This window comes from Eucyclogobius newberryi, unplaced genomic scaffold, assembly GCF_026437365.1.
Source record: "Eucyclogobius newberryi isolate DKJ021-1_F unplaced genomic scaffold, fEucNew1.0.hap1 SCAF_5, whole genome shotgun sequence".
Lineage (NCBI taxonomy): Eukaryota > Metazoa > Chordata > Actinopteri > Gobiiformes > Gobiidae > Eucyclogobius > Eucyclogobius newberryi.
Window position 1 is genome coordinate 26,075,560 of NW_027316167.1, and position 24,731 is coordinate 26,100,290.

The following is a 24,731-nucleotide window of genomic DNA, read 5'->3' on the forward strand; positions in this document are numbered from 1 at the left end:
TTTTAGACAGAAAATAGCCAGAATGTCTCCTCTTTCTGCCGTGATGTTACTTGACCCAGTGTGAGTATGGGCGATTGATGTCAAAGTGCAGCATGTGTCCAAAACATGACGGTGCCTGTGTACTCCCTGAAGCGAGAGGCTACACTTCCTGATCAGCTCGCCTGACACACTGGACAGCTGACCTCTGACCTCCGGTTTCACCTGAGTCTCAGAGCGGCTCTACTGTCCGCTCTCTGCTGCGGAGGGGTCGGGGGGCAGCGTTGACACAGCAGTCCTGTGTTATGCTGAGCTATGCGAGTGTCCACCACATCAGCATCATGCCTTCACTCCGGAAACAAGTGTCACACCAAATGGGCTCTGGGGAGGCCTGTGTGGAGAAGATGGACGTGTTCAGGGGGGATACCATATTTGACACAAGAATAGTGGCCATTTTAATTATGCTTTAGGTAGATGTATTATGATGTGTTTAGGTGTGTGGAAATACCTAATCAAATACAAATATTTAAGGTGTTTTCATTTTTATTTATATATGATTTTTTGTTTGAAAGCTTTATTTGACAATAAATAGAGAGAAGGGGGTGTAGATAGTCTGCCAATGGTTGAGGCTCAGAATCGATTAACCCACAATGCAGTGGTGGTAGCAACCACACATGTAACATCCTTAAGCACTGCACCACCGGTAGTAAAGCTAACACCAAACATGCTTACAGCACAGTCCCTGCTTTAAAACGCTCTATAATTAGAAAACAAACATTAAAATTCAAAATAGCTGTACTGGGGCCAGACAGACTGAGAAAAGCTGGTACAGTCCTTTAAATTATGATGTTGTTGGGCAATTTAATTGTGAATTTGTTATCAAAAAACAAAAAAGAGTACTAAAAACATTGTCATTGTTTAATAAGTATTATCTGTCCATTGATTGTACAGTATTTATAACATTATCACATTTGAAGAAACATAGCGAAGTACAATAAATTAAGCACTCACAGGATAATCTGAAACCACTACAAGACCTCAATCTGACCTACACACAATCTAAACAACAACAGAAAGGAACACATGAACTAGTTAGAAGAAGCTGTGAGTGGAAAATCCATGCAGCCCAAGTGCAACTGCATTAAGTCTGATGAGCGATGTTAAACAACAACTGGACCGGCGGGCAATTATCATGATTGGAGAGCTATTCCCTTTGAGAGCCATCAGAGGGAGAGAGAGACAGAGATAGAGGGAGAGAGACGTATCCCACCTCCTCACGGCGTTCACATGGGGTCCACAACTCATTACCATGCATGCTTTTACAGGCCCGGCCACAGCAGTCGATGCTCTCTACTTTATTTATTAGTAAATAGAGACAGATGGCAATGAGAAGGTGGTATTGACTGGCCATTGCCTTTTAAACAGGAATCGATGGCAAGGGGGGAGTACAGAGAAGAGGGGCATTAACGTGCTAAATTAGTCTTATATATGAAATGAGCTGTAGTTGTATAATGTGACTTTTAACGCTTTGGGAATTTCCCCAATTTAACCAACACGCAGCGGTGGGTTTTGGCTTTACTGTTAATGACGCAGAAGTTAATGAGATGCAAGGTTCGACAGCTGTCAGTACATTTAAAAGATGAAGCACTAGCGCATTGATCCAATTGATTAGTTTTACAAGTGGGTCAATTTGAGAGTGACAGAAGAGCATGAGTACGAGAAGCAAGTTGCAAATGCCACCAGGTATACACCATTAAACACATAATTCTTAGATAAGAAACATGGGTGTGCTGTTGCTGATGTTAATGACATGATTTGTTGGTGAAGGTTAAAGTTCATACTGTTCTTAATATTACAGCAAAACACTCATCTCAAAACTATATTACTGTATTACTGATTTTAAAAACAATACAAGCTAGATGTATCAAAAATAAATGAAAGGAAATGAAAGGAAATTGTGTTATAACTGATAAACAATGAGGACATATAAGCGCATCCCAATGGATAAACACAACTATCTATCTGTATTTCATAACACTATGTCAAAGTGCACATTATTCACAGGAAAATACTGGCCAATGGAGGAAATGTGGCTTCCGAGTGGCTCATCACTATCATGTACTTTGGGACTGCCATATTATTCATAAATATTGGACAGAGATGAACAAGGATCTGCAGACGGTCTTTAACACCGACATTTCATTTGACTTTAAAACAATGTATCTCAGATGTAAAACTCCAACAATGGAAACGATAATAGCTAGCTTTGGAATTTTACTTTTGACAGCAACGGAGCTGACTGTTAATGACTGGACTGAGCTAACATTGGGTATTTATAAAACGGAAAGACGTTAGTCTGTGAATCAGAAAATTGACACATTTGCTGGACATTGGGATGTGCACAAAAGGGGACATTTGCCAGACTGACTTTCTATGAACTACTCTTTTTGTTTTTGTCTTTTCACTCTCTGTGTCTTGTTCTGCCATAGTCCATCAGCCTGCTCTCCTTCATAACCTCGCTGCCCTCTGCATGGGGAGCAGGTGGGCTTCCTTAAACCACCCACCACAGAGGCAATTAAGACATTAACCTGGATACTGCCTGGTGAATACACCGGAGACACACTGTAGATAGAGCAAGACACAAGCAGTGCACCAGAGGACAAGAGTCAAAAGAGGAATCTCCGCGTCCATATAGAAACGTACAGCGCTGTGGTGCTGAGTGAAACTGAGAAATGGATGTGAGCAGAGAGTGTACACAACCATCCCCTCCACAGCAAGAAGGTCACCAGAACTCTCAGAGGACTCCCTTAAATAAAGTCCCCTATCCTGCACTTTTCTGGGCAAACAACCTCCTCTGCTCTTTTTTAACTAAATATGAGGGGACTTTGACCAAGGGGACAAAAATTCAATATTTTTTTCCCCCACCAAATATTTAAACCAAGCAAATAAACAGACAAATAAATAGATCTCCTCTGCCAGGGGAGACGAGGCCAGGCGGTCCCCTGGATGTAATTTGACGGCCCACTTACTTGGAAGACCAGAGCCCAGTGCAACTCAGACACTCATTTGAAGAGCTGTCAATCACAGGGCAGTAGCAGCATTGGTGTGCTGATGGAAATATCTGTATGTGTTTGTGTGTGTATGTGTGGAGGGGTGTGGACCCACAAGATTTTTGTCACCAAGGTTACAGAGGATAAGGTGACATGCATATGCCATCCATATGTTTACCGTTTAGAGGTTGACTTCCAGTTATCATATTAAACAACTTAAAAGTATTTCACATTCAATCGTTTTCAAGCGTCAACAGAAAGGGCAAATCACAAACCATTGCATTTATTCAAATACACATTTCCCTACAGGCTTTAAAATATAAAATGCATCTTTTATAGTAAGAAAGATTGTGAAACCATAGTTTTCAACAAATATTATCTTAGGATACAAGGGTATTGTCTCTTGGAAGTGCAAAAAAGAGTTACTAAAAATAAAACCAATGTGAATATAAATGCTGCATTGTTTTTTTTAGAAGTGGTAGATGCAAGAGGTTTGAACAAAAGACCACACCTTATCAGATAATCTATTTTATCTAAGCACTTGACTAGGTATGTAAACTTCCTTTTCACAGTATTTTGATGTCTTTGTTCCTGCCGCTCTCTTATCATTCCACAAGCAAACAAACTCTTTCCTCATCTCCTCCTCTCCCTCTGCCCCTCCGAAGCAGAGTGATGCTGGCCTAAGCCTCGGCTCCATCCTGCTGGGTAAAGCTGGGTTGAGAGACCCGATATCAAAAAGTCTTTTCATCCATTTTAGATGAGATGCAGATGACTCAATTATGCTTGGCCTGACATCAAGACCACTTGGCGGAGGAGCTGCTAACGCTGGAAAACGATCCATTTAATCCCACTGATCTGAATGGCAGTGCGTTAACTGGGCACGCAACGGTAAGAGGGAGAGACAGGTGCAGGGAAAGATGCTTCAGAACTGCAGAGGGGGAAACAGGACTGATTATATGGCAGCGATGTGGAGTCAGAGGGGTGCAAGATGCTATTAGCAGTTTGTTGCTACGCTGCTCTCATGGTCAAAATGGTTCTGAATATTTTGTCAATAGTAAATGTAGCCACGGGATGACAAACAAATGACTTTTATTCATCCTCAACATAAATGTGTATACGCTGAATTCAATGCTCAGGCTATTGATCGCTTAGCAACCCTGCAAATCTGGTTAGGTGAGACCAAAGCCTCAGATATCAAAGTCAGATATCATGGTTGAGTGTGTAAACCTTTTGGTGTTTTACTTGAGATAATACTTATCGTGTAATACTAGCATTTGAGTTAAAGCAGGGTGTCCAAACTATGGCTCGGGGGCCAAACGTGGCCCTCAGACCAATTTTTTACTGCAACCTAAAAAATAACCATTTTTATATGCTACTGACCTAATATTAATGTTTCAAGCCTAATTAAATGTGGCTCATCAACACTAAATCAAATGAAAAATATCAAATTCTTCACTTCCTTGTCCTGTTTGCTGTGGCTCTCCGCTCCAACGTTCCAATCGACTTAACTCTGGGTGGCATCGAGTGACCGAGTCCTAATGTCACCTGAAAAGAAGCTGAATCTCGTGAATCCATGGGTTAGAGTGATGAAAAATCAGAACCATTGCATTATGATCAACAATCTAAAATGTAAGACAAAATGTGAAATGTGAAAACATCCTCAAAGCGCTGCCTATAACAGGAAGCTGAAAGCCATGAACAGTTTTGCTTATGTTTATAATTTTTCGCCTTGATAACAGAAAAAAACTGCATCACTTTCTGTCATGTACATTGGGTCTAAACATAGTATCAAAAAAAAAAAGAAGAGAAAAAGCTCTGAAATAGGTCAGGCACTGGTGAGGGGCAGTGAAGTCCTGCTGGACAAACGCGCTCTCGGACGCCTATCAGAGCCGGGGTTCTGCTCTGACCCACAAACATGCTCCACATCTGATCAGAAGTGTGTTTGATCTACCAACCCCCGTCTCCCTCCAGACTTTCCCTCTCCGCTCGCTGCAGTGCCTTACACTGTGTTCAGCAGCAGCACTGGCAGCTCCGACATCAGTGTGGAAACTACCGCAGCTTCACCTTCACTTTCGCCCGTCTAATTCCTGGTGAACTGGGGCCCGGCGGACGTGTCAGTGGTGATCATGCGTTTCACAGAGAGAGGGCAGCGGCTAAACACAAACCCTGCACATAAAACATGGTATATATGGTATTGTTGACTCGTAGGCATTTATTTCACTGCCTATATCACGTTATAACCCTAATTTGTTTGTAATATTGACACAGTAGCACGTCATACAACAAATAGGGATGACACATTTGCTCGCAGAATAAACAATAAAGTCCCCCACGTTGAATGGTTTGTGCAGTTGTTTAGCTAATTGAAACAAAATTTGCTAACCGCTAACCGCTAACATTTAACGGCTTTAGTTATCTCTCATTTCTGGCATTGCATATTCAAAACGTGAATCCACGCCATGATCGCAACCACTTTATGCAGCATTTTACAGATGTTTTCAAATTTTGTGTATTCGTCATACTTTATACATTCATAACAAGTTAGATTTAAGGATAGAGACTGTATTACCTTCTACAAAACAATCATTTTTAACCTTATAATAACAAAGCAAAGGTGTCAAGCAACTTTCTATTGCACGCAGAACGTTGAAGGCATTTTTTGTGTGATTTATTTCCCTCGTTTTGAAGACAAAGGCTGTTGAATTACACACATTGACTCAAATGATACCTTTCCAGTGTATAATTTAGAGCAATGACTGTTGGGGCTGGCTGGTATTTACACGGCTCTGGAACTTTTTCCTGCGTGTCTCTTTATGACCTCTGCGGCAATTATCAGTTGCAAAACATTAGGGCTGGTGTTGCTTCACATGTAGTCAATCAAGTCGGTGTTGTGTCAGTGCCGGCTGACAAAGAGCTCGTCTGTGTAACTTTGACAAATGAGTTGGGCCCATCCCACTGCTAACAGCCTCCCCTGAGCGCTGATGCTATCTCGCAGCTCCTCAACGGGCTTCTACAATTACCACTGCACGGCTTAGTGGCCCCGGGGCCTCGAACGCCGACCGGTGAGAACAGGGAGGCTCATCCACGCAGTCGTTTTGTGCAAACAGATTTCACATGTATGTTTAAAGAAGGCCGGAGAGTTCAAACAGAAACGTTGGTGTTTAAAGTATACTGGAAGTTGCACGGTTGGTTTGTTTGGTTTGTAGAGCAACGTTCGGATTGGAAAGGATGCACTAAAATCACTATGGAGATACAAATTTAAATAAGCAGATAACGCTTTAAAATAAGATTAGTATTCATAAGGCATTATCAAGCACTAGCTCTTTGTTTATGCACTTATAAGCATTTACTAGCCTTTGTACATATCTTAATATACCTTATAAACACACGGAAAAATGGGCTTGAATATACAGTAGTGTAATAGATTTAACATGACATCTTAAAATAATCTTGCGATCCCCAGTTTATAGTTTGCGACCCCCACGTTGGAAACCACCGTGTTATATATGCAAGAGCAGTAATTTAATGCTAAAACATTTTCAATAACCAAGTGAAAAATGCTTGTAAATGCTTAATAAACAAATAAATAGTACTTATTAATGCCTTGTAAGTAATTTAAGAAGGAACCTTATTTTAGATTGTTACCAATAATCACTATAAAATGTACTCTAAGATAAATTATAATTCATGAAAAACAAGGAAACACTTTAGTTACCGGTACTAAGCTTGAATCATGTATCATTAAGTTATAGTAGTGATAAAGTGGTACCATCAACAATTAATAAGTTTGTATTTTTACTCAGCACAAGCAGTATTTTTAATGACAGCTTTCATGGCCTTAACTTGTGTTCGGTTGTGCAAATGAGCGTTGACCTAAGCCCCGGAGGCACAACAATTTCCATTCGGACACCTCAATATGGCCAATAGAAATTACAATAACTCACACTTACAAATAAAAAAGGCAATTCCCATCATTCAGGCAGCCATAAACCGTACAGCATACTTACCTATAGCTTATATAGGCACGCAGCGTCACATGTGACTGATCCGTGACCCCAAACTGATACCTTTCGCCAGCACACACCTGGTCATTTTATCTCCCCGAGCTCCTATTGTTGGCCTAATTGAAGGTGGCTGGGCTGGTTGTCTGCAGGTCGACCCCGGCCAGAACAATGCATACCTGTGGCTCTCTCCAGCTCTGTGTTATTGTCTCCTCAAGTGGGGCCCTTTTCAACGGCGGACCCCGGGGGAAGAACACACCGTCCATCATCCATCACTCAGTCACCGGGCCGCTACAGGAAGTGGTTAAGTCGGTCAACCTCTGCCTTGAAGGTCAGGCGCGCGCACGGCGGAGGAATTTAGGACGGACATATATAATACAAATATAATACGGGGCATCGGTTTTCCCAAACGCGGCGCCGTAAATCAATCGATCATGTCATCCGTCAGCGGGACGTGCACGCTGTTTGCTCTGGTCTGCTTTGAAGATGGATGGGATAAATTGATCACTATTGGACGCAAATACCTCCTTGTCAAGACAACGTGCGGTCATTTCAAATCAAAGTAAACATTTGCGGATGACTTTTGCTCGATTAGAAAGTGAACAAAACACAGACACGAGCCACGTTGGAGAAGACTTTTTACTTTATTTATTTTTTTACCGCCATTCCTATTGCTTGGCGACAGACGAGCTGGGGCACAGGGAGCACGAGAGTGATTCAAACTGTTTTAACACTGCTGCCAATCTACAAACAAATCTCAGACAGCAAACAACAGAGACGCAGCAACGAAGAACGGCATTTGGCAACCATTAACATTTTGACAAAAGAACTCAGAAGTAAAAAGGAGTGCATATTCTGCATTTTTAAATAGTAAACAGCGTCTCTACTTCATCATGAACTAGATAGAGAGAGTGAAATCAAACAAGGAGGGCTGCTACGCTGCTTTGACGTTGGCCCCCTTTTTTCACCCTTTTTAGCGTTTTCTTTGAAAGTGGATTTTGTCTGAAGCGCCGGATCCTTCTCTCCCTCTCTCTCTCTCTCTTCCTCTCACTGTTTGTTGGCTGGCCTGCAGCATTACAGGGGCGCGTGGTACTCTACGCACTAGTAATTAAAAGCGATAGAACAGCTGTAATTATGAGAAACGGCGGCAGTGTTCTGGGTCATTCTATCAGTGCTGCCTTTCATCCCAGCATAGGCAGAGGGACCTGCGTTGCCAGTCTCCTTTTTCACTTCAATATGCACCATCTTCGTGAACAAACAACTGGCAGGGCGCCTACAGGCCTCGAACGCACTATCGCACTCACACACACTCACACAGACACACGCACGACACACTGTACGCCCGACGAACACACACGCGCACACGCACACACACACGCACACACACACAGGATAAAACTAACAACGATTGGTAGTCACACCGACGCTAACCGACACAAACGGCATATTCTTCATAAAATCTTTTTTGTTGACATTCATCATCGTATTATCAAAGCTTACTTTGGTCTCCTCAGTCTCGCTCTACCTCCGAACACAGTGAATAGAAATACATTACAATGAATGAATTCAAGTGCGCAAAATATGCATTCTATAGCTTTGTAGAGTAATATAACACTATGAAGAAATCCGAAAAGTATATATGCACTTACGATACTGTGCGGTTACTTAGAATGAGTCAATCTACTGATAAAAGCGTCTCTGGGTTACATGAGCATGAGTAACATTGAGTACATTGAAATAAATCCTTACACAATGTATGCTAACACCGAAATGCGGGATCGGTGATACTAGCTTGATACACTGGACTTGAAGCATATGTTACTGAAGCACTATTGTGATAATATTGTGTTACTTGTAGTACTGTCGTGGTAGGTATTAGGCAGGGTGTAGGTTTAGGTCAGCGGGGAGGTTTTCTGTAGGCGTGTGGAGGTGGAGGTGGAGGTGGAGATGCCCCGGTCCAACGAAAACCATTGTGAGATCACGTCGGGGCGCTCGCCGGTCTCGTGCCTCCTTCCCAGTGGGGCCATTCACAAAAGCTGGTGGGTTACTTCACGACACCTGCGTTCATCACATCCTGCTCAAAGAGAAAATAACACGGGTTTAATACGGTTGTGATGCGTACGAACATGAACGCCAAAAATGTGATCTGACAACTGGAGTTATCAGATTACTGAAACGTCATGTTAGATCTGATGCGAGTGGTGACTTCTTTCTGATTGTACACTGATTCTTATTTGTTGTGCTGATAAGAAAACCTAGGCAAAAAAGGGGCAAACGAATGTGACAAAGTGAAAAATGTCAACACATATTTTGAATAATTAGATTAGATACACCAAAATGTGATCTAATTATTGGTTTATCCAGCTGTGGAAATGTGCCCACTGTTCACTAGTGCACTATCTATTGCTTTTCCTGCAATAAAGTAGTAGTAAATAGTATTAAACTTGTCTATATTGCAGTTCAGTTGTTTTTATTGCAAACAGTACATTCTCACTGTGAGCAGGGCCACCTCTTCACAATCACCTGCTTGTTTCCATAGAGATAGATACGTTTAATGCCATAGGTAAAGCAATAACATTACTATGGATACAAGCAGGTGGCAGACCCTCCACCAGAAAAAAACAATACATTATAATGTGGAGTACTTCCATGTTAAACCTGTTTGTCAGGGCGGAGGCACAAAATTTGCATTCGTCTAGTGGTGAAGAGATACCGCTCACTAAAACCCAGGACTAAACAACTATTAAAGGAGAGGGTGATATTAGCAAACATTTATAAAACGATATGCAGTATATGTATGTATTTTTTAATGATCCTGACGGGAAATCCATCAGAAATGTGCTAAAACCTGCCTGTAAATGTCTAAATGTGGTTTGAGTATTGCACAAAATATAAATGAACTGTAAAGTAATAAAAAGGTAAAAGAGCAGACATATATTTCCATCAGCTCTGTCAGCAGTATTTTAAAACATGTTTTATTACAAACAATATTCCCAATACTCTAATTTTGTATATTCCCTGAACAACAATTGTAATAATGTCCCCATTTCAACATTGTGCATTGTTCCGTCATATATATAAAATATATAAGATATAAAACTACCCGTATACATTTCATGAGAGAAACGCATCAGAGTTAAATCTGCGTCCAGTTGCCAGATTCGCATGACACATAATAAACACAAACTGCTTCTAAATTGGGCCCACCTCCAGAGCAGCGACTCTACTCTGCTGATGATGTCCGCCAGATCAAAAGGCAGAGGCATGCTGGGGTCATCCACTCCCCAGAAAGGCCGGTCCACGGGTGCTTCCTCAGGGGGCAATGTCTGGGCCAGTGTCGAGTGGCACCTGAGGCGACAGGACACAGGAAACAAGCGGCCATTAACTCGTCCAGCTCATAAATCCAGCGAGGCAGACAGCCAGCGCTCTTCCAGCATGTGGGTAAGTGCGAAGATGCCCTCAAAAAACACCCAGCTCCGGGCATGTGGCCTGATAACCAAAGTGAAATGTCAAGGCATGCGTCCTACATAATAGATGAAATATAATAAGGCCATAAATAAATCTGTCTGCTGTCGATCAGTTTACAGCACATAGCGACCTTTAACCTGGGGTCAGCCGTGGCGTGCCCTAATACAGTCGCAGCTGCGTCCAGGCTTTTCAGCTCAGCGGGAGGAATAACTTAATTAATAGCATTTTTAAAAAGGGGAAGTATTTGCAGTAACATTATGGAGTGTGTGACGCAACCCAATATCACCACAAAGTCATAAACGGCAATGCATTTACTGAATTAAAGACTAATTTGAGGAAAATTAAAGAATTTAATGTTTCTTGTAGACTGCGTAATTGCCTGTAAAGCCTGTAAAAAACATTGACCATTATTGTGGTTTATTAGGCTATAGGTAAAACAGAGCTGAAAGTGAAATGTACAAAGGAGAACAGTTAATACCGTTGTTTTAATCGTTTCTAACATTTGTCTACTTATGGTTCAGTCATAGATACAAAAGATACCTGTAAAAATGTAATATTAATGCATTAAAGGTCAGGAAATTGTCAGATTCATATTGATCTTATCCTGTATCTTCTAACAAAAAACTTCTAAAATAAATATAATTAGTATGATAATGATTCTGAATATAATAACAATGAAACTCAAAAAGAAATGAAGTAGTGAAAAAACATAACAACTGTGTGACATAAATCGTTCCACCCACTCATTATCTCCAAACTGGTGTAATCACATTTGATTAACAACCACAATTACTTTGTCATAATCCATCTGCAAATTCCTCAAACACGACAAGAGAAACGTCACGGAGCAAGAGTGGAATTTACTTTCGCAGCTGACATAAAGCAAAGCAGTGACATTGGAATAACAAGGCCTTGTGAGCGATTCCTTCAACACACGGTAGGCGTGTTTGACCAGGAGCCGGACGTGTGTTTCTGTTGCATTTTACAACACGTAATGGATGGATGCAATTAGAACCTGAGGTGGTAAGTGTGTGCACCTCGTATAACCTGCTACGGAAAAGACCAGCAATTTAAACCTACTGCCTACGTCTGTTTGTCTGTCCGTCCATTGATCGTGTTTAATCCTACAATAAAGAAAAACAATGCTTGATCCTTCTCTAACAAGTACGGTTGCTAAATACCCGGTCTGTTAGCTGTTTATGCTTGCATTTTCCTGCTTAGTCAACTCAAGTCAAACGTGGTAATAAAGCGTTTGCGTTAAAAAAGAAGAGGAGAAAGTGATTAACAGCTTGTTGCCAAACACAAACAGCTGCAACACGATCAAATTAATCGCTGTGATATTATGTCTTTGATTAATGCCTCATTCATCTCAGGCACTCGCTCGGCCACACAGCGAGGTGATTTCACAACAGTGGCACTCCTCTTTTGTTGGACGCACTACAAAGCCCACAGACACCTGCGTTTGATGTCACGGCCCGATTCTGATGTGATTAATAACACAGGGCCGGTTGATTTGTACAGTGTTGGGAGGCCCCGTAGACCTTCATGCCACGTCTTTTGTCGAACCAGTGTAAATATTTACTGCAGTGACTTGGTGTCGTGGTAAATCTGCCCCCACCCTCCTCCGTCTTGACAGATGGGGCTGACCTTTGATCCCAGAGGTGCAAGAGGGGAGAGCTTGAAGATGGTATTTATATGTTTTGTGAGGTGCGGTGACTCAAGAATTTCCCTCCAACTGCAGAATCATGTAGAAGTCCTTAAAAAGACCCCCAGAAGGAAAGTGAGCAGGAGGACACAGGATTTTGTACTTTATGTAAAGTGTATCTAAAGCAATTGGTGATCGCAATATTTGAACATGGTTTTTTTGACACTGGATGCAAAGTTTCTTGCCCATAAACACATCAGCGGTGAGCATCGCCAGTAACAGGGAATGTCTCCACTTTGCATACAGCTATATTTGTTTTTCTGTTCACTTTTTCAACATATTTGTGTTCCCTCAGTCGTCCAAGGGGGATGCATAGCGATATACAGTTACATTTAGTCAACTGGACAGTTTCTGACACCGTTTTGTCTCTCATCCGGGAGTTTCTTCAGTTCTGAGGTCAGAGCAAGAACTTGTCTATTTTTACCTCTCGGCAAAAAGGAGTCTTTACATCTTTACATTGAAATGAATCCCATTCCATCCCATTGTTTACTGTATGTATCTGGCAAGGACTTTCACGTCTGTCAATGACATCAGTGGTAAACGTGACTAAATTATAACCACAAACATTTACTACTAACAAATACTCTGAGCTTTTTTTGAAGACCGGTATATTTATACAACACAAACTAATATTGTACGTCAACATTACGTACAGTTTTCAGCTAATGGCTTTTGTCGAAATAGAAAGACACACAAGTCATGCATCGATGACACGCACATGCCCGAGTTGCCGGGGAACAACCGCGGCTGCCACAATTTAATGGTTATATATTTTCGAGCCTCTTAGCGTTTGACCAGCTCTCAGGCTAAGTGCAACGTTTTGGTGCAGTTAGCCCCTTTAAAGAGCCACTGCATTACGCCTAGTGAGGAGCGGCATTAACATCACCAATTCCTATATATCTTGTGCGCTCTGGATCCGGGCCTGATAATAGCGTCTGTTAACATGCACTAAGTACCATTATGTAGCACATCACTTCATAAATAATACGATTAAGCGACCTTGGGGCTTTGCGACGAGCCGTGTGTTTAAATGTTCTCATCATTTATTTAGGCTGCGAATTAAAGGAAGCAGCACTTCAGAAGAGCAGGAGGACATGGCTGGAATACATATCAAGAGGAAAGTGCAAGTGAGCAAAAGAGACGCTTAACTGACCCAGACACACATTCAGTAGGCTATATGCACAGACAATACATATTTATATCATATTTTCTTGTGTTTGCATCACATTCTACCACAATTCACCAAGAAAAGGATTTGCAAATTAAACTCAAGTTCAAGTTAATCAAGTGAATAGCTCAAGAAAACAAAGAGTTAAAATGAGTCAACAATTATCACTATTAAGACCATACGGACCTAACCAAATCATAGTAAGTTTGGATAGCACTTTCAGAATACAGTCTATGCCATCAGTTACCTTGTGACCAGTCAACAACAGACAGGTGGTCAAATGTAATATTAGCTAAGCAGAAGATTCCCACAAAACCACAGTTGTAGAGCTGAATCAGTGGAGGTAATTCAGAACACACTCTTACACAGGCTGACTGCTGTTCACCAAGTAACGCTGCCTGACTGCAAAATGGAACCAAACAAAAAGTCAATATCGAGGCGAGGTTCCTTAAGCTCTCCCGGGCTCGGACTAAATTTTCTGTATAAGCAACAATGGGCTACAAACAAGCTCACCAAAAGATTTTCCCATGGCTGAACAGTCCACCTTAAAGTTAAGGTCAAAGACAAAGAGGTGTGAGGAGAGGAAGAGGTTGGGGTGAGGTGAAGAGGGAGAAAATGTGTTTGTGAGTCCAAGCTGTTCCAATGGATTAACCTGAGACAGATATGGGCCTAACTATCCCATCTGGCGCTCGGTCAAGTGAGATTGGCAATACAATCACTCATTTCAATTTGCCCTGAAACCTTATAGCTCGGCAGGCCCCCACTTAAATGGTATGCTAATGTGAAAGGTATCTAGGATTCTATCGCCTGTATTCCACTGAGGCCTTTTCTTCCATGCGGCACGGGCACTTGAACTGCAGCTCCACGGCCCTGGCGCAATAAGGGCCCGAGCCCCCTTTGCGCTCAAACTAACCACTTTAGCTAAAGTGAGTGTTAATTATGGACAGGCAAAGCAGTCAATAAAAGGTTAATGTAAAAGTCAAAGGATAAATTCCTTTAAGCATTGCATCATTCCACCATCTCTGCGACCAACACACTGCTCGCAGGTCTCCTAATCAATACGTTTTACTGTAATGCGCTCCCCATTGATTTCCGACCCCCCCCTCCACTGCACAGTCTGGGCTTCATCACTTGGTTAAAGAAAGGAAAGAGAGGCGGGGGCTCAAGAGTGAGAGAGACGGGTAAATAAAATGATTAACCTCGGTTTCACATTGTTGTTCCACTCTTAGTTTCCATCTGAGAGGCTTGTTAGGGGGTGCAGGGTGGTCCGATATCATTGCGGCCATCGCCAACATCGCAATCATCAGCATCATCACCCCACTCAATCGCCCGGGCGCGGTGTAATTGTGTGGCTGTACACTCAAGCAGGGGCATACATTAAAAGGCCCTCTGCTCTTAAAAGGGTGGAAATCCGCCTAATAGACAACATCAGTGCTTCCGACTCATGCAATTACACTGATAAATGCACAATTGTGTCAGCCCAAGTGAAAAAGACTCTCGACATCACAGATAAGAGAAAACACTTATTGCATTATTGCTACAGCAGGTCATTTGTAACCACAAGGGGAGTGGAGAGCATGGATCATCTTTTGGCCAGGACGGGGTCCTAAGTACCATTTTATATGTACTACTCCACCTTTGTTTCATAACTCAGTTTGTCAAACAAGCCCAATTGATAGAGTGGTAAAGTGGTTAAAATGTGTTGATTTCAAATTATGGTATTATTTATGTATTAACCTTTATTTGTTTGTTCATTTATTTATTTATTTATGTATTTGGTCGGGATAGTGCATGTTAATGCAATACATGCTGTAAACACAAATTCACTCTCACAAACAGGCTGTCTTTCATACACCAGCATACTATTGTACATGTTTTTAGTGGTAGCACCCGGAGGAAACCAACGCAGACACGGGGAGAACACACAAACTCCACAGAAAGGCCTCGCGATAACTTGGTGCACATTTACGTATAACTTTATACACTCAAAACATCCCATGTGTGAACCTCCAGAGAGTTCACAGTGGTGGGTGAGCCTGCCACAACCTGTTGAATGTCAAACATTTTTCAGTTACATTTATATAGAGCATCGGCATAATCCAATAAAGGAATAAATGAGGCCGACACCTGACAAACAGGATTTATTACGATAAAAGAAGAAGCTTAACCTTCAATTTATGAGTACATTTTTGTATATGATCTTTAAAAGACTTGGCTTGAGATAATTTGACAAACTCAATAGTTTCTCTGAGAGGTCTTGATCACCGGGATACTCTCTGTTAATGCATGTCCATGAAAGAATACCATAGCTTTCTTTTTTCTGAAAATAATTCAGCACTAACTTCAAGATTTTCAACCTAGACTGCACCACGTAGAACGCTGTCTATAAAGACTCGATGGCCTGTTCCAATGAGTTTGAGCAACAGTAAAATACTATATAATCTGTTTAAACAATGCTCCTTCACATTTGACGGATCAACACAAAATATTCTCTATTTATTATTAGAAATAGAGAATAATTACTCCTTAACACATTAAACACATTAAAAAAAGAAAGAGGAAGCCCCTTCCAATTTGACACATAGTAATCGATTTAACAGATAATTTTCAGAACCGGCAGCTGTTTTTGTCCCTGATTGACCAGGCCATAAAGAATCAAAAAGTCAACCAGCCAGTATAACATGTTCATTTAAGAAACTCAACATTTTAGCTTCATTAGTCAGCGTTGTTATTTTGTTGTTGTCATTCATCACTAACATTCATCATCTGTCGTCATTCTGATGATGAATGTAATAACAATATACTTTTAACAGCTTCGTGCTATTGTTTCCTCCTTATGGAATTATTTCATATTCTTTCTCCTTGGGAATCTTGGTCACATTGGATGGAAGGTTTTTGGTCAGCCGGATTATGATAAAACAGAAATGAGTATCTTGCAGTGAAAAAAATGGAACCTCGCGTGGACTTGGATTTGATGTATTTTTTTTTTTTTTATAATAACTCTGGAGTATGCCACAGTGGACAATGGACTATGTTGTGTGATAAAATGGACCATGGGGCATGACAGTGGACAGGTGCATGCTGGTGGGAAGATCGGGTACACACATTAATGGAATTGATTTAAAGTTTTAAAGTAAAGAAGGTTTTCGCCAAAAATGTATTAAAGCATTATCTCGACAATCTCCTGAAACAAGTTTTTCTATCAGGTAAGCTAGGGAAGGTCGTTGCAAACAAACTGATTTGAGCTAAACACAAATGTGCACAAAAGAACCAAACGATTAGCTCTGCGGTCTTAAAATAAAGTGTAGTTGTATAAAACACAGATGTTTATTCCACTTGGCCTGATAGAGTCATTTAAAAAATATGTGCCAAAGCCAGTGTTCAAACAAGAACATTTAATTGAATTTACATTACCCGATGACAAGAAATAAATCACATGCCGCTGTCAGTTTACTATGTCTTGATGTCTGTCTTAATCAAGCCAAAAAAAAATTGCTCTGATCACCTTCCTCATTGCTTCATGTGACTTTTCAGTAACCCTGTGCAGGTGCGAATCTTTATGGTCTTGGCAACTGACGTGCCCCCGATGGCTGAGAATGCAATCAAACAAGTCATGAAACAACAGGCATGTGTCACATAAATCAGCGTGGCCCTAAAGGTAAGGCGAGCAGTCACGTCCCAGGTAAGCAGCGGCTAACCGTGTTATCCTCTTGAACGCTCGGAGGAATGAGCAGCTGAGAACATGCGTGTCATACTGTTATATAAAGCTCAATTTGTACAATATGTCTTGAATTTACGTTTTAGCACTGCAAATGGTGTAGAAACCAAGCCACAGGGGATCACAAGCCTGTGCTGGGCCCAACTCTGGATAAATCTATTCCACTATAATTAATCATCAATGGAATGTTACTAAAAAAGTCCCTAATGCAATCATCGCATTATTAGAGAGATTTATAAATACATTCTACATATCAGATTGGATAAATGCTTGGCTTTTACCTTACAAATTTTGACTGTAATAAAAACAAAAAAATGTACAGCATAACTATCACATTTCAAAATGTAATACAGTAGATCCAAAATGTAACTTTGGGGATTTTTTTTTTATGGCTGCACCATTTCTTAAAACATATGTATTTTCAATTACAGAAACAAACACAAAATAAAAAACAGTCATAACTGGAATCAACAGTTTGTAATCTACTGTTCATTATTATATTAAAAAAATAAATAATGTAAATCAAAGTGCAACAAAATAAAAAAAACACACAAAAACAGATCAAAGTGAAGGAAAGCCAAAGTAGTGGCCAAAAATATAATAAATGTACTAGTTACTAAACACTAAATATAGCTTAATAATCAAGGTCATGTTCTAGTTCAACAACAAAACAAAACACTTTCCAGAAGATTAAAAAATCACACTAATAAAAAAATAATAGTTTTGTGTAACAGTTGTAACAGTAAAAAAAAGAAGGCCAGAGGTGTAAGATGCTGGATTTTAAACCTGAATACTTAAGCGTGTTGTCCTCCAGCCCAAGCAGCACCTCAGATGTGTGCTTATTAGCCCCCAGCTCCATTATCTCGATCATTGCCACATTGAGCCATAAATTTCAAGTGGTGCAGAATGTGGGCCAGCCAGAACGCGTGGGTCGGGTCGCGCCGTAGTCGTTTCTTCAGGATCGATCAAACACTATTGTGTCTGCAGACGGCTGCTGACTGCACACTTTGTAAGCGTGTGAGGTGGGCAATGTGGAAAGAGAGCCATGAGGAGGGGGGCTGGACTTCAAATGCATGACATATGTTCCTTTCATTTTGATTCCCTCTAAAGAGCCTTGGCTAATAAAACTAACATCTGATGCACTCTTTTTTTCTACATGTAATTAATGGTTCGGCAAAACCACAAAAATGCATTATTATGAAAGGAGACGAGATGTGCTCTGTGTGGGACTTTGAACACTCCCCCCACGTGCCATCACCGCACGTCTGCTGCGGGACACAGTGATCCTGCCCAGGACCAGGGTTTACCTTTGGGTGGTGTAGGGACCTCCTTTAATACTGTGAGGTCTCCCCTCAGCCAGCTGCAGTCTGGCTCCTCATTAAACCACATGAAACAAATAGGGCCCATTATGGCGTTTACAGCCAGTTGGGAATGCATGAATGACTAAGTGGTTCTATATAGTGCACTCTAAAGTTAGTGTAGCTGATCACAGATGTAGCTGCTTCATCATACCTGCCTGAAGGTTTGATGTGGCTAAGTGTGTCTTCTTGCGCGAGGCAGACCAGGTGCGAACCGAAAAACACACAGAGGTACGTTGCTACTAAATAGGCCTCATAATTGGAGGTCATAAAACAATGTAACGGTCTGGAAGTGAGGGAGTTGTGGCCCTGACTTAAAGCTTCTGCTGTCAAAAATCCAGGTGGATGTCCATTAGGTGCTTAACAGTGTAACAAATTACCCAACACTGTTACCCTGGTCACTCTGCGCCTCGGGCAATGGACGGAATGTGGCCTTATGTCAACACAGGCGCAAAATTTACAACCAGACGACTAAAGCTTAAATGCAATCAGGTTCTAATAAAAAGGCAGGTAAAAGAATAAAAAGACAGAGCCCTTCCGGCCATTCCAGCCTTCCAACAGTGTGCTGTACAGACATATCCCGCCCTCCGGCTCTGGCCGGAAAAAAGTGTGTATGTTTGAGAAAGGGAGAGCAGGAAATCAAAGAGAAGCAGTTACAATTTGCGAAGGCTTCAGGCACAGAGCACTTTAGGTGTCTGAGATGCCTGGCCCTACAGCGACTTGTGACAGGTTACAGCTAGCTCGCCCAAGCACCTGGCTAGAAGAAGCAGAGCAACAGAGACGTTTTGACAAGTTTTGACAAACATCATTACATGTTTCAGAAAACTTGTGATGCAGTTTTGTATAGAAAGCAGGGCTAATAAGGGCCGCTTTAAAAATTATGATAGTTTTGACTGGTGGCAAAATACTTATAAAGCCCTGGAGAAGGAATGGGGCAGTAAAACTTGATGTTCTGAGCTTTCTTGTAAAACATATTTATTTATCCTCCCCTTCCCTGCTTTTCGGCAGCCAGAAGCGCTTCGTGGGCATCATCCGAATGGTACACTAACACAAAAGATGAATGAGTCTTGCCTTGACAACTATATGAGCAGGCCACTGAGGCGACACTTGACCCCAGCCATGCAATAAGGGCGGTCCATGTTGGCACGTTCCAAGCTGACTTCAGGTGACAATGCCAGGGTCAAACCAGCCAGTCTAATAATAGCCTATAGTGTAATTTCTGGTGGCTGGTTACAGGTCACAGTGCTGCAGGGGATAAACTGCAGCAAAACAGATATTAGATGTCACAAATTAGATTAACAACCTGTTTAGCAAGGAATGTGTATCTTTTTTGAAGATTGAATTGAATATGGAAACAGATCTGCAAGTAACCAGATATTTTGACTGGGTAAAGGAAATACAATATGCAGTCGAAAAGTTGCTTAATGAGGCCAAGTCTTAATATAAAATCATTTTAGGCAAATAAAGAAGTAAACATAAAAGAAGTCAGTCAGTAAAAGCATATTGCCAAAATACTCTCTCTATTAGTGCAGTTGTTTCATAACTTTTTAATGCACGCAAACCTAATGAAAGCGAGTGAGAGTATTTAGTCAGTATTTAAACCAGTATTACCCGTATTTTCCGGACTATAAGTTCCAGCCAAAAAATGCATAATAGAGAAGAAAAAGAAAAAAACATATATTAGTCGCACTGGAGTATGAACTGTGGTTGCGAGAGTGATAACAAAAAAATTACATAAATAAATAACAAATAATATCACATATAAGTCGCCCTGGAGTATAAGTATATAAGTATAAATATAAGTATAAGTCGCACCCCGGCCAAAACTATGAAAAAAAGGTGCGACTTATAGTACGGAAAATACAGTACAATATTTTACCAATGATTTTGGCTTATTTGGTTATTACATTGCTACCAATTTTAACATAAGTAAACACAAACAATCCTCTCATGAAGCTTTATCTATTCATTTTTTGTCAGATCATTGTTTCATAAATTATTAACAATACACTTTTATAGATAAAAAATTTCTAGAGTAAACAAGAAAAAGTTCCAAGTCTGACTGAAGTTGGTAGAGACAACCAAAGGCCTTCAACGCACAAGCGCTCATGCATACTACTGTGCGCTCATGCCAGAGTGCTTTCTGCCAGGTGTTTGAACTTCTGCATCACCTGCTGCTCCCGCTGCGTGAACACGAGTTTTGTTTCACCCTATTAAGTAAATAGTGTAATTAAAGGGTCTGGGTATTTAAAATGCTGTGAACAGGCAGCAATTTGTTTGGAGGAGCAGTCAAGCTAGGCCCTGAGGCAGCGCAGTGAACAGGATGCAAAGAGTAAAGCCAGCCAGGAACCCACTACACTGTGTGCACAATGCATACAGTTTATACCAGCCTGTTTAATTACTTCATCTGTGTTTATGTGGGTGTGTAAATCAATCATTAAAAGATGTTCTTTGCTTTGGAAAAAATCTGTTTGTTGTAGAACAGGCCCTTAATAGTGTGTGTATTGTCAATATGAAAGACTGATGTCATAACTGTAACACCTGCATATTACAAATGTTTTTCTTTATTGGAACTGGAAAAGTAATAAAACAAGGGACACCTGACAAAAATGTCGGTAAGAGGTCACACGGGTGTTTTGTCTTGAAGAAATATAGACGAAAAATCTATTGTCAGCAGAAGTGAAGTTCTCAGACTACGTCTCTTCATGATTGTGTCTGTGCAAACATCCCTCCATACACCACCTATCCCAGTCAATTCTGTGCCATCGCAGTTGATCCCGGGTCAGCTGTGGGAAAAAGAGGGGATAACTTCTTCCTGAGCAGCAGAGAGGCCCAGATGGCTCTGCAAAAGCTCTCATCCAAAAACTAGCTTACAACTCAATCGCTGCGGCCATATCTGCGAGTCCACAGTTTACCCCTCTCACATGTCAGCCAAGGTCACAGACGCACACTCGAGAGGCCCGAGAAGCCAGAGAGGAGTGCTGCCAGAGGAGAAGGAATTAGACCCGGGCTGAGTGGCCCTCATCTGGCTAAGCCTGGTAAGTAGCAAGACTAACAGGCTGAGGCATGGTGTTTTGGGTTAGCACACACACACACTCACACACACACCACTTCTCTGCACACAATAGACAACCATAAAGAGGTAGGTACACGCAGAGGAAGTTGGAAGGCTACAGATGGCATGCCCTGGGCCTGCTGACTGGGGCTCTCAGAGAGCTCGTCTTAGAGCCATATTCACTGGAGGGTTCAGGAGCTGTGAGTGCAGGACAAAGAGAGCAAGAAGCGGGAGAACAGACCACACTGCTCCAACCATTTTAGATTGGCATAAATGTGGTACTATTTGTCTAAGTGTCCATGCATGTCCAAAACAATATTCTGTCCAAACACATTTAAGAAACCTCCCTATAAACACACTGTCACAACCAGTTCAGAGCCAGAAGTCACCTCAGCTGTGATTCCGCCTGACTTCCACTGCAGTCGGGTGGGCAGGACACAGACAGCGGGAGGACAACAAACTGTGAGTACAGGAAGAGACAGAAAATCATTCAGAAGCTTGCCTTTATGAATGTTTGATGAGAGAAAGTGGGGGTTTTGAAGGTCCCTTTTGCCTCTGGTTAAATCAGAGCATAGTTGTGTGTGTGATTGCTAACAGAGGTGGATGTGAACAGGATTTAGACTAGACCCAGATGAATGCAAAGTGCATACCCCGATACAATTTCAAGCCAGAAATTAGTCCCTGTCCTCCAAGCTCATGTCTCAACTAAGTACAATCACAAAAAAAAAAAAAAAAAAAAAAAAAACGCTTGAAATCCGGGAGGTGAAGCACTTTTTTGCATACAAATTGAACAGGTCTTAAATAATTAATCGTGCAGCTGGCAACACTTCATTATACCTCCATTAATCAATCAATCATGGCCTGAACCAACATGCATGACATAACATGCACTAGTCCAGCATTTTAACATTTAGACAGTGATACTTTTATTTGGTTACTTCACCAACATATATTTTTTATAATGATCAAAACTTTGTTAAAGAAAACAGCACATTTATGTTTTCATTATGTTTTTTTGATAATAAATACATAAATACACAAGAGTATTTGATACAACATCAAAAACAGAGATATATAAAAATATATACAGATTTCATAAATATATGTATCATAATTGTATGACTGTTTAAATATTATAAATAGGTTAAATTAATAATTTTAAAGAAATTGTTATGTATTTATTTACTGGAATTAATTACATCCTGTATTTTAGACACAGTTAATGGGTTGGTAATGGCAACTTGTTCTAAAGCAGTGTTGGACAAATATTGAATAAGCCTTTTCATGGAACCAGTTCCATTTATATGTACAACAATAACTCTGCTAATGTTGCAGGCAACACCGTCCTTTGAAAGTAAACTTGACAAACCTATAATAAAAAAAAGTCTGGCACTTGGCCAGGACAGATGACATGTGAGAGCAACAAACAACTTGTGTTATGTTGTATTGCGCAGTTCTAATTAACAATCATAAATTATGATTCAATGTCATTCAAAAAGCCTTGTGACATGCAGTTGGAGCGTGGGAAGTTGTTTAACATCCACGCCCAGTGTCTGTTCATTGTTCTGTCTTCACACCTGTTCTTGCTTCGGACACATTAAAAGGATGGCACTGACTCATTGTGGCTTGTTTTAATTAAAAAATACAAGACAATTTACAGCAAACCCTCTTTTACATCTGTTGATCTGCTCTTTAATAGATGTCAGGCAGTTGCCAATTTCGCCTCAACATGACTTGGGTTATGTTACGAAACAAGTGGAGCAGCATACTAGTTTTATCTCACCTGACACTTGTGACAGAACTGAATCCTAAGCAGCTCATTGGAAACTCAGCATGTTAATGTTCACAATGACGTTTTGATGAAGACTTTTCATCTAACTGTCAGCTAAACCAGTGATTCCACTGAATGACTTACGATCAAATACCATCTACTGTCTTGGTCTGAGCACGAGTTGCCCTGGTTCTCATTTACATCTGTCAGGTTCAAACATTTACACTTCACTACACAGGTGGATCAAATGCAGAAAGTACAGGCACAAGTTCAAATCTCTGCACTAATATACTTTACGCTCAAGTAACGCCAAATATTTCAGATTGGGAATTTGGAGTGTGGATTTGACTGACACCTTATGCTGCTCTCACATGTTGTACTTCAGTGCATATGCCAAATTTGGGCTTCCTGTTGCCTACTTTGCCTGTCCTTTCAAAGGCAAGAGTGAGTCTAACAGTGCCCCCTGATGGTTCATCCATACTTTATAGCAGACTGACAAGGCATGAGATGTAAATGGGTTTCAGGGAAGCTGCCTCACCTGACATCAAGTAGAGCCATTGTCCAGTCTTTGTCAGACAGAAGAAGGTGAAAAGAGTAGTACTTAGCACAGCAGCTAACCTGTGGTCAAATCAATAGTGTCTGAGTAGCAGAGAAGTGCTATGTGCTGGGGGGGTGGCTGGCGGGCCAACCCCTGGCCCTCTGCCCCCCGGCCTGCTCCTGGGGGGAACCTGAATGTCTCGTCAGCCTCCACCTCTTCTGCTTCACTGTCCATCCCTTGACTGGAAAATGGCTTGCACACACAAGTGTTCACCAAGGTAACATTTACAAGTGTGTATATATATATATATATATATATATATATATATATATATATATATATATATATATATATATATATATATATACACATTTATATTATATTTATATATATATATATATATATATATATATATATATATATATATATATATACACACACACATTTATATTATATTTATTTATATATAAAAAACAAATATAATATAAATAAAGACTAAAACATGCATTAAATACTGTAAATACATGTTGAGAGAGTAAATAAAAAGGTAAAATAATTATAACATGATTAAAAGCACCTAAAAGTTGATCTTGCATAATAAGTCTCATTTAAAAACAGGGAAAGACCAAGTCCTCCTCCCTCATTTCTTCTCTTCCATTGCTGCCCTCTTGCTTTCAATCATGCTTAACATCACAGGACATGAAGTGGTGTGGGCTGGGAGGAGGCAAGCACAACCCTGCTGTACAATGCACTTGTCTGGCAGCTGCTAGCTCTGACATTTGAGGCCATGGGGACCTTGTTGAAAGAGCAGATGCTCACTGATGTACAGGCACAGGAACACAGCAACTACACAAGTGACTGAGGCAGAAAAAATCTGCACTAACATATGACAGGAAAGAACAAGGGGATAACGTTAAAGATGG

At 40.9% G+C, this 24,731-nt stretch overlaps 1 protein-coding gene across 1 annotated transcript in view; it reads right to left on the reverse strand.

Annotated features, from left to right (window-relative positions):
- Nucleotides 1-8,947: 8,947 nt before the first annotated feature.
- fto (FTO alpha-ketoglutarate dependent dioxygenase) overlaps nucleotides 8,948-24,731 on the reverse strand; it is a 104,177-nt gene continuing 88,393 nt past the window's right edge. Inside the window, exons 9-10 of the mRNA XM_072465903.1 lie at nucleotides 10,235-10,375; nucleotides 8,948-9,101 (exon numbers count right to left, since the gene is read on the reverse strand). Of these exons, the coding sequence (XP_072322004.1) occupies nucleotides 9,095-9,101; nucleotides 10,235-10,375 (148 nt within the window). The 3' untranslated portion in view covers nucleotides 8,948-9,094. The remainder of the gene's footprint in view (nucleotides 9,102-10,234; nucleotides 10,376-24,731) is intronic.